The sequence below is a fragment of the Trematomus bernacchii genome, unplaced genomic scaffold, assembly GCF_902827165.1.
Source record: "Trematomus bernacchii unplaced genomic scaffold, fTreBer1.1, whole genome shotgun sequence".
NCBI classification, from domain to species: domain Eukaryota; kingdom Metazoa; phylum Chordata; class Actinopteri; order Perciformes; family Nototheniidae; genus Trematomus; species Trematomus bernacchii.
The window spans coordinates 3,438,849-3,450,211 of NW_022987564.1; the positions used below are offsets into that span (position 1 = coordinate 3,438,849).

General features: G+C 41.4%; 1 protein-coding gene across 1 annotated transcript; it reads right to left on the reverse strand.

Annotated features, from left to right (window-relative positions):
- Positions 1-590: 590 nt before the first annotated feature.
- On the reverse strand, positions 591-4,730 carry LOC117477906 (plasma kallikrein-like). Its single transcript, XM_034124704.1, has 9 exons — positions 4,569-4,730; positions 4,333-4,489; positions 3,849-3,958; positions 3,590-3,752; positions 3,196-3,314; positions 2,982-3,114; positions 1,686-1,792; positions 970-1,129; positions 591-805 (listed from the first exon to the last, which is right to left on the reverse strand). Exons 1-9 carry the CDS (start codon positions 4,627-4,629, stop codon positions 658-660), a joined length of 1,158 nt encoding a protein of 385 aa, XP_033980595.1. The 5' UTR covers positions 4,630-4,730; the 3' UTR covers positions 591-657.
- Between the last annotated feature and the right edge of the window lie 6,633 nt (positions 4,731-11,363).

The window sequence follows — 11,363 nt, forward strand, 5'->3', positions numbered from 1 at the left end:
ATTATTCTCAATCGCAAGCAGCGCACCATTTCTAAATATAGGTGTAGAATCACTAAGGACTATTTTAATATCTTTGCTCGCCTCATACCAGTGGCGTAACTATCGACGGTGCAGCCGGCCAGGGGCCCATATATATATTTTAATATATAGGCTATATATTTTCTTGGGGGGGGGCCCCAATGGCATTGACCGCTTCACGCAGTCTTCAAAGTAACCAAGCAACCTAAATTAATTTGTAATTAGTCTGTCCAATGACCTTGCTCCCTTTCATGTCATGTGATACCTTGCGTGACGAGCTACCGTTTCATCAACCTCAAAAGTTATAGGTACTGTAGCTAGAAGCAGCAAGTTTGGCAGCATTATAACAAATTGAATAGCTTGCATTAATAATGTAGGCCTACAGCAAACCAAAGCACAAGAGCGGCGCTCAAAAGAGAAAGGACAAGAGAGAACAAGGAGATGTAACGGCTAAACTGACAAAATTAGACAGTTTTCCTTGTCATACATCTTCCTCAAAATCTCGATTAATTCTGTAAAGTGATTGTGTGATTAGTTCGCTTTTAGTTGAATAAAGCAGGCTGAAAGCAAACTGGTTTTCTTTCTGTTTTATTACTCTTGTTTACACACAAAAAGAATCCTCTGCAGTTTAAACAGAAATCAAACGGTGCTGCTTACATCTTCACGACGTGTGGGTGAAGCAGTATACACACAGGACCTCAGCTGGAAGCCGGATGTAACCTTCTCAAGTTTGGTGATTTTAGGCGGAGCAGGCATGGTGATGGTACGCTTGAAATAGCAGCGACGCCTAGAAAACAAAATCAACACAATCTCAATTATGCACCATAAATACAGCTGTAATCAAATTATAAAGTGTGTTACAATGAGGATTTAATGTTAAAAGATTACCTCAATTGTATTTTTAAAATACAAAATGTACTTTTGTATGCATGCATTAAGACTATACTATACCAGTAATCTCGGTCATGGGCGGCTTCAGTGACGTATTCGTAGAACTGGCAGAGAGGATCCTCAGTACATTTCCTCTGACAGGAGTCTGCATCGTCCATCAGCTCGAAACGGATATCAGAACCATCGAAAGCCACTCCATCGTGAGCAACCTTAAGCCAATCTGTAAGCAGAGAGAACCAGGGTTAACTTCTACTGCAGGCTAAACCACATAAATACTTCACTTATAATACATTTTGATTATTTTTTCAGAATCAGAATACCTGCATTAGTTCCAGAGGGAACTAATAAATGTATGCCAATACTTTATTACTCTATTTCTTCAAACAGGGGTGCCTGTATGCAACACAATGACTATCTAAGTACATTTACTCAAGTACAATACACAAGTACTATTTAGACATGATTGTACTTTACATGAGTATTTACATTTAATGTTACTTACATACATTTTGAAGACAAATATAGACTTTTTACATTTATTTAACACTCAGTTACTTTTGACATATTGTGATACACTAACACGTACTTCTTTCACCTCTGCTGAATATGCATAAGCACCACATTCAACCCCTGTTCAAGCAATCTACATTTGACACTATCTACATTCAATTGTTTGAATGAGTCCATCATCAAACCAAAGCTATTGCAGATGGTCTAGGTGTTGCACTGAAAGCTTTCCCTATATGACAGTTTTAGCGTTGATCAGTGATACATACTCTCATCCAGCTGACAGAAGCGTTCAGGAAAACCAGTTGTGGATCCTTCTTTAGCTATTGTCTCCATTTTGTCTCTGTTGTTCTTCAGGTGACATTTAAATTCATTACTGCATGAAAGAAAGAAAGAAAGCAAATAAAACCCTTAATAAAATAAAAAAATCACAGAGAGGAGAGTTAAGATACTTTCTAAAACAACACATTGGCTAGTAATAATAGACACTCTATGATACCTCATTGCATGTTGTTGAGATTTCCATATATTTTATGATTTTCTATATTTACAGTATAAACAAAAAACAAGTGGTTTGTTAAGTTGAGATTGAGGCCTATTATGATTTATGGGTGTCACTGATAAGGGAGGGGAGACAGTTTCTTCCCTCTTCCTACAGCGGTGCACAAGGAGGGGGGCTCCTGACTTAGTGAAAAAGAACTGAGGCCCCAAAAAGGTGTTTGTGCCATAGCCGAGAATAATATTTTCCAGTCCTGCACACTCGAGGTCATGACCTTTTTACACAAATATGGGAAGGTGTGTCTTATGCCATAGCCATAGAATATGTCTGGAGAGAGAGGGAGCAAACGAGAGAGAGAGAGAGAGAGAGAGAGAGAGAGAGAGAGAGAGAGAAGGGGGGGGGGGGGGGTTCCCCTGGTATGCTCTCTCTCCCGCTAAGCTCTCTGGTAAATATTGCTTACATTTCTGTTTATTGAATGCTGAGTGAATTGTTGGATGAAAGTTTGAAACTGGTAATTCTTACTGATCATTTATGAGGAGCTGCCTCTGAATGTTGTCAGGCTATAGGTTTGAATGTTAGCCCTGGCAATCCATGAGGAGATTCCTTTGGATTATGCCGGAAGACTTTAATGTCTAAACTATGAATTAAGGTTTCAGATTAGAAAATGACCACAGCATGATATGTTTAGTATGATTGTAATGTTGTAACGAGAGAAGGTAAAAACCCTGTACAAGTGTGGACCATTTTTCTTCAAATAAACTGATCCCACCTTTTGGATTGGGGTAACTTAAAAGACATCTGCGCTATCCTCTCCTGCTTGAAAGGTAAGAAACGCACATCTGCCACACTCACACTTAGGTAGGGCCACACCTCATTACTGATATCAAAATCCTTCGGGATCGCTTAAACAGATTTAGCGGGTCGTCTGAATTGAAACAGCAGTTAATTGAACCTGGTTCTTCAGGAGTTAATAGAGGTGAGAGGTCTGAGTAATTTGCCGGAATAAATTATCAGGCCTCCCGACTCCCAAGAATGTTCTTATGGATACATAGGAAAGAAGAAATACCTGTCGAAAGAGAAGAAGGTGCAGGCTGGGTGAGCAGAGCACAACGCCCGACAGTGATCAGGACAGACACCAGGAAGAGTCTTCAGGTTGCTTCGCGGGACGCTAATGGATGGAAAAAGCTTGCCCTCACATGCTGTAAGAAACACATTAAAAAAACATGCTTAGAAACGTACAGGACGTTTACCTAATGGCTTTGATATGACTGCTTGTGTACCTGTGGTAGACTGTTGAGGCAGATGCACGTTTTGGGAGAATCCACATACTGAACCAGTCCGTCTTTCCACAGTCGGAGGAGCTGGTATTGACGGGCTATATTTAAGGAAGCACTTGAACCTAAAATACAACACAGGAAAACACATATTTAGGGCATTGTAGAGCCTATCACATGTGGCCAACCTTTTGGTGCAAGAGCAAACTCTTCACTCTGTTACCATCCTGGTATCATTATCACAAGATTGTGTATAAGAAGTGGACATAGCCAGCTGGACGTCACCCACTGGTTTGTGGACTACGGTTTTTGAAGCCATACAGTAGCCTTTCTGGCCGTTTAAGAGCATGGTTTAAGGCACTTTTCTACAGCAATGTTACATTATGTGATCCCGGTTCACCTGATAGTCTCTGTTCCAAAGTCTTCATGTACAAAAGTAAAGAACTGACAGCCAGGGTCCTGCGTGCAGGCTCTCTGGCACTCCTCATGGTCCGCTGTGAACAAAGCAGTGTAGTCGGCCCCCAAGAAGTCCACACCGGGGTACACCTTAGGCAGACAAGGCTCTGGCAGACAGAGACAGAGAGTAAATTAGTGTTATCGCATATAGCTTATTAACTAATGCTCTTCATATTGGTTATACACTGTTGTTGTGAGCTTACGTAATTCTGGGGTGCAGGCTTTCAGAGAAAACCCAGAGGTGACGCCCTCTAATGGTTTCTGAACTGCAACATTTCCAGAAGTAGTGGTCTTTAAGTAGCAGTAGAAATGCCTGCAGAGATTATTGGGTCTTTTTAATTAAAACCTTTAAAAATCCAACAGACACCAATGATAGTAAAAATAACTAGTACCCACAAAACGTACCCAATGAGCAAATAGAGCAGTTTTTAAAGACAATACATAATGTAGGGCTGTGAAAGAGCTAATATAATAATCTGCATGTTTGTTTTTTCATTTACATTGAGTTTAGCATTGAGTTTAGAAAAAAGCTTAAAAAATTAATAAAAAAGTTGGGTTTTAATTATTGGTCAAATTTTCCAGTTCCAGTGATAACAATTATTTTCACTGTTTTCTGAAAGAGAAGTCAAAATTCTCAGGAAAATATAACTAGTTTATTTCTAATTACTTGTGTACTGCTTGTCATACTTCAAATCTCTTGTCCAGTCAGCGCGTACGAAGGTAAAGAAGAGACAGGAAGGGTGCTGGGTGCAAAGCTGCTGACAGTGGTCAACATCTGGAGAGTATTCAAATTTGATGTCCGTTCCTGGGAAATCCACATTCTCCAGAAGCTGTGTGTTACAAACTAAAGAAATGTACATAGTTAATACATTCTGCCACACATAAATAGTCAAATTACAATATATATAATGTAGCGTAATTACCTTGACTTAAGGAGAGGCTGCAGAGAGACAGCAGACCAACCAAAATCAAATGTGTTTCCATCTTCTCAGTTTGGAAACCAATACAGATTCTTGAAGCACAACTGCAGTGAAACAGCTGTTTCTGCAACTGCAGTAATCATCCAAGTTGCAAATGAACTAAAGGCTGTTCACGAACTATGAACCTTTAAGTCTATTAGCCTTTTCAAAGTCCAGAATCACTATCGAATGTAACAGAGTTCTGTTTACTTTTCCTCAGTTGACCTTATCCTTACTTTTTTTTTTACAATTTAAAGTAAATGTGATTTTGCTGTTTTATAATTAGTATGCTTTTTTTTGTTATGGCATGCAGAACCCTGCCACATGTTATGCTTAAGCAGCAAGTTTTAAAATGTGTTTTATGTTTGTTTCCATATAACTGCAGTGAAATAGTTTGTTTTGCAACTGTACTTTGGCCAAAGGGATGTTTAGTAGGCTAATCATCAAAGTTGCACATCATTGATTTTAAAGTCAGTCTTTTATAAAATGTTGCCCTGAAAGTCTATTAGCTTTTTTTATATCGTGAAGACTAACTAAAAGCCTCACAACAGATAACACACCTTAAATGACATCCTTTCTGTCACTGTTTAACACCACACACACAAACAGACACTTCAACACACTTTATTTTACTGGACTGAGTGCAAACAATCTGGTCAAATTAGTAATTGTAAAGTTTTAACCCGGTTCTTGTCAGTGTCTTGCAGCTCACCTTCTTCCCGCCAAAAGCCTGTGCTGCTGAATCGCACCTGTCTGTCTCATTCAAGGTTCAAGGTTCAAGGTTCTTTATTGTCAATCTGACATAGCTACAGAGTAATTATGCAGTTGAAAATCTTATGTCACAGGCTTCTCCAACAATGCAACATAATAACATAACATAATAACAATAAGAGCATGAGCAATACAAAAATAATAATAGTTATAAAAATGAAATAAAGTTATGATGTGGAATAGTGCAGTATGAGTCTATATACAAGTTATTGGAATGATATATATATATTAGGTATTAGATACATACTACTGAGTAGCAGTTGAATGTTTGAAGTTGTTTCAACAGTTCAATTTTTTAACAGTCTCACTGCCCGCGGGAAGAAACTGTCTCCGAATCTTCTTGTCCTTGCCAGGATGCTGCGGTAACGTCTGCCAGACGGCAACAGAAAGAACAGTTTGTGGCTGGGGTGATGGGGGTCTTTGATAATCCGTAGTGATTTCTTCCTGAGCCGCTGGGAGTAAAGGTCCTCCATGGATGGCAGCTCCGTCCTGGTGATGTGCTGTGCAGTTTTCACCACCCTCTGTAAAGCCTTACGATCGAGGTCGGTGCAGCTGCCGTACCAGGCCGTCATGCTGCCAGTGAGGATACTCTCTATTGTGCACCTGTAGAAGTTGCAGAGTATCCTGGAATCCATTTTGAACCTCCTCAACCTGCGGAGGAAGAAGAGCCGCTGTCGAGCTTTCTTGGTGATGGTGGTGGTGTGAAGAGACCATGTCAGGTCCTCAGTGATGTGGACCCCAAGGAACCTGAAGCTTTTGACTCTCTCCACCGTAGTCCCATTGATGGTGATGGGGGCGTGTCCCTCTCCCTGCTGCTTCCTGTAGTCCACAATCAGCTCCTTTGTTTTGCTGATGTTGAGATGGAGGTTGTTCTCCTGGCACCAAGATGTCAGGTTTTCGACCTCCTCTCTGTACGCCGTCTCGTCATCGTCTGTGATCTGGCCGATGACGGTCGTGTCATCAGCAAACTTCACGATGGTGTTGGAGCTGTGTGTGGCCACGCAGTCGTGGGTGAACAGGGAGTAGAGGAGAGGGCTGAGCACGCAGCCTTGAGGGGCACCGGTGTTGAGAATCAGGGTGGAGGATGTGATATTTTCCACCCGCACTGCCTGGGGTCTGCCCGTCAGGAAGTTCAGGATCCAGTCACAGAGGGCGCTGTTGAGCCCGAGGTCTCTGAGCTTGATGGCCAGCTTGGAGGGCACAATGGTGTTGAATGCTGAACTGTAGTCAATGAACAGCATTCTCACATATGTGTTCCTGTTCTTCGGGTCCAGGTGTGAGAGGGCAGTGTGGAGGGTGAGGGCTATGGCGTCGTCTGTGGACCTGTTTGCTCTGTAGGCAAACTGCAGGGGGTCCAGAGATTCAGGGAGGGAGGAGGTGATGAATAATTTGACTAACCGCTCAAAGCACTTCATTATGATGGAGGTGAGTGCTACTGGGCGGTAGTCGTTGGGGCAGGTGATGATTGTCTTTTTGGGGACAGGAATGATGGTGGAGTGTTTAAGACATGTGGGGACTACAGACTGCAGCAGGGACCTGTTGAAGATGTCTGTGAACACCTCTGCCAGCTGAACTGCACACACCCTTAGAACACGGCCAGGGATGCCATCAGGTCCAGGAGCCTTGTGTGGGTTAACCCTTTTAAAGGATTTACACACATCTGCCCTATTTAAAACAAAAGGGCAGTGTAGCTCCTGGTCCCTCTGTACCTCCACAGCCTGGCTGCTCTCAAAGCGTGCAAAAAAACTGTGGATGTATAAAAAAACTGTGGATGTATAATAAGAACTGGATACAGCGTGGGAGGCGGGGCCTCATTCATTCCTATGAGAGTTGCTCATTCGCGCATGATGATAAAATGGCCCAACTTTTGAGAGAGCGAAACGTCACAGATTACTCGGCATGCCTGAGAAGTACCCGTATGTGCGCTCATAGCGCATGCGCAACTTTAACCATGCCCCCCAAAATGCTCGTTCACATCAAGCACGTCAATTTGCGTACACGTAACAGCACCGCACGTTCATGACAGCATGGTAATGTTTGTTATGATAGATTTGATATTAACGAGGCGGCAGTTAGCAGCTAGCGGTTAGCTAGTAATTATGCTAATTTACACATCAATCGTTATGTACTTTTATATTACGCTGTAACAGGATCTAGTGATATCCAAGCAACAGAGCTTCATTTAGCATGAAAGAATTATTGCACAGTGCAATAAGCTTCTTAGTGCAATAAGAAGCTACAGGGACGTTAATCTACGTCGGTAATATTAACTTTATTTAATACAACATTTACGGTACAAGATTTAATCATACAGCCCATGTAGTATAATATTTTACAAATGATGAATTACAGCAAACATGTGCAATATATCCATTATTACAGCTCCGTGGGCTGGCAGTAAGGCGATATGGGTCCGTTCTTATTGTGCATCCATGGGTAAAGATAAACGCATGTAGTGCTGAACACGTAACATGAACGTGCCGGGCGGCGCGGTCCCGTGGGTTAGATGCGCATTCATAATGCAGAGGGAAATAACTCACAGAATAACGTTATTAGCACATTTTTACAACTTGAGGAACGAATGTTTTTAATAAGGGCTATACAAGTGTTCATACTGGGTAGTTTATTTAGTTTAAAAAAAATTATCCAACGATTTACAGACCACTCTTTCCCCATGTAAGTCAATGGGAAAAAGTGTTTCCGGGCCTGGCAACCAAAAGGAAGTGTAGTACCGCCGTTTGGCCACCACGAATATTTTCATCTGAGTCCGGCGCACTTCCTGGGGGCTTGGTCGAGCGGTCTCGTGTGAACGGACACGTTTATTGAGCCGACTGCGTGTGAATGGAAGACTTTTTTTATATCGAATTCGGTTCATTTTAGTTTGCGTTCCTGTGTAAACGGAGCCTTACTTTAGATGAAAATAATGTGCCACTCCCCACGCCCCTCAGAGATATTTGGTTAAAAAGTAGGGATCGACCGATATGGCTTTTTCAAGGCCGATACCGATACTGATTATTAGTAATCAAGGAGACCGATAACCGATATTTGGAACCGATATACATTTGCAGTAAAATCAGAAAATCTTGGTGTCAAAATGTAGAATAACACAACTTCTTTGAAATGCCTTTTTATGTTTAATGAACTTTTCAACATCTTAAAACTGGTTTCCTCTCTGTGACCCTGAGTAAAGTAAATGAAGTAAAAATAAAATAAAAACTACTAAAACTTGTTCTGAACTTCTGATATTTGAGTCTGTTAGAAATTTAAATCAATATTCAATGACGTAATTTAGTTTAAATGCACAGTAAGCTTTGTCGTAGCAGCTTTAAAATCAGCTGGGGTCGAGAGAGAATAATCAGTTAGGTGACAAACGTACAGCAACAAACGTACAGCAACACAATGTTCGTACCCCCCTCTGGCACAACCCTCTGCAAAACCATCTCACCCTACAAGACAGTGAGATATACACAGACACAGTATGCAAAACCTCACCCCCTAAACGCGTCTGTTGATCACACATACATTTAAGATTCACTCTCAGAGAGATGACCTAATCAGAGAAACTAAGACAATGAGAAAGAGGAGGGAAGTTCCCTCCCTACGTGACCGCCCACCATTGATGAGGAGAAGTCACCACTGAGATATAGAGAGAGGTGACGGAGCTTTGGAGACTTCTTCTTCTTCACCACGAGACTTCACCCCGGCGAGGCAACAGCTGCTCTGTCTCTCCTCTTACCCTCTGCTTGTTGTATCATCGTGCCATTTAATTAAACTCAACCAATTTGAACCTTTCCGGAGACTCCATTAGTCTCTTCATTCTAAGCTTCTCTCCTGGGCGCGAGAACAACGAATACTTCTAACAATATTGTTAGAAATGAAAATCAATGTTTTATAGCATAATTTAGTCTAAAACATACCGTCAGTTTAAAAGCTGTCTTATGAAGAACTCATTGATTTCAGTATTGTGTTCACACCTTAAAAGGTGTGAAAGGAGGGATTGTTAGAAATTAAAATCAATATTCAATGACGTAATTTAGTTTTTCACCACGAGACTTCACCCCTTCACCCCGGCGAGGCAACAGCTGCTCTGTCTCTCCTCTTACCCTCTGCTTGTTGTATCATCGTGCCATTTAATTAAACTCAACCAATTTGAACCTTTTCGGAGACTCCATTAGTCTCTTCATTCTAAGCTTCTCTCCTGGGCGCGAGAACAACGAATACTTCTAACAAGTCTCACTCATTTAGTAGTCCCAATTCAGCAGCACCAGATTGTGGTGCAGAAAGCAGAGTTGCTGCGAGGCTCCACTAGCAGCCGTCACAGTCCCAGTCGTCCCAGCGCGTCACAGTTTCTCCGCTGCGAGACGCTACCCGCCCCCCGGTCCCTTTGGAACTGGGAAACTGATATAATTGGATCATAAGATCGTGGTGTTTTTGCAACTTCAGCATAGGGGATTGGGATGTTTATTGAACTTCGGCTTTTATTGATGAATTGTGATCTTCTCGCTCCCAGGAAAGAAACTTAAAATAATGAGACTAATGGAGTCTCTGAAAAGGTTCAAATTGGTACTTTAATTAAGTAACGTGGTTAAAGAACAAGCATAGGTAAGGAAGAGACAAAGCCGGTGTTGTCTCTCGGGAGGCTGCAGCAAAGACAAGAGACCGCGTTGTCCTTTCCGATCTCCTTTATACTCTTCTAGTTCTCTCCCGCTGTGCAGATAGGGGGACCGCCCTCCTCGGTCTTCAATGTTCGACATCGCGTGAAACAGAGGATTTCGACATTTTGTATTCCTTGCTTACTTCCTTAAGCCTTTTCTCCTCCTTATCTCTTTCATTACTTTTTATTTAATACTTTATAAACAGCTGTAATAGTTAGTTTAGAAATCCTAGAAACACTTTTACGGCACAGTTCTCATTTACGGTAACTCCCTCTGACGTCATAGCTACCCACGTATGTGAAAACACTTTACGATCAACTGTACCTTCATTTAATATTCAGCAGTAATAATATCTCGACGTCTATAGATGTAGTGTTAAAGTCCGTAGCGGAATATCGGCCTCGATAATCGGCCAGGCCGATAATCGGTCGACGCCTATTAAAAAGAACACAAGGGTGCTCTAGGAGGGTGTTACCTTGGTTGGTTATTGGCTAATGGTTACACAAGACAAAAAATCGTCATGACATCATTAAGTGGCCAAAATCTGCTCATTTTCCGAATCTCTTTACACAGATGTATAATGTATGTATAAAAGACATGAAAAAGTCGATTTTTGCATAATAGGTGACCTTTAACCTTCTGAAAGAGTCTCACTGGGGAAGTCATATACGTTACAAAACATTGGAGTTCCTGTTTTGGTGTACATTGGAGGAATTGAATGTCAGGACGTGTAGTTCAGTGCCCTCTGCTGTCAAATCTACATAAGTGCAGGACTCAAGGTACAACCAGGACAAACACTTTTAACTAAAGACAGCCTGCATACCGATTAAGACAACAAAATTGAAACTTTAGGAACGCAATGAAACAATATGAAGAGGTGGAATGTCATCGGTGCAATCAAACGACCCAATGTTTTTGTCAAATCTTAGATAACTTGGAATGATCCTGAATGAATGAATTGTGATTCATGCATCAAAAAACATGACAGCTTTGATAGTGGCAGCTACTCAACTCAAACTCTAGAGTTCAAACACTGAATCAGAGAAAGATACACAAAGAAAGTGTAAATGATATGTAAACACGTCATGGATGCATTATACAGTCGCAGCCTGTTCAGTTTAATGATTGCCAGAGCTGGTTTACTCTACGTGTGCAGAGGTACATGAAAAGTGCTGAGTCACTGAGTTTTCAGCTGTCAAATATTGCACGCAACAGGTAAAATGAGGTCAACATTACTGGAGGAATATAAAATAAAAACGAAACCATGATAACATTGTGAAGTTGTGTTGAAGTGTGATAACAAATCTAGGTGTTATTATTCTCAATCGCAAGC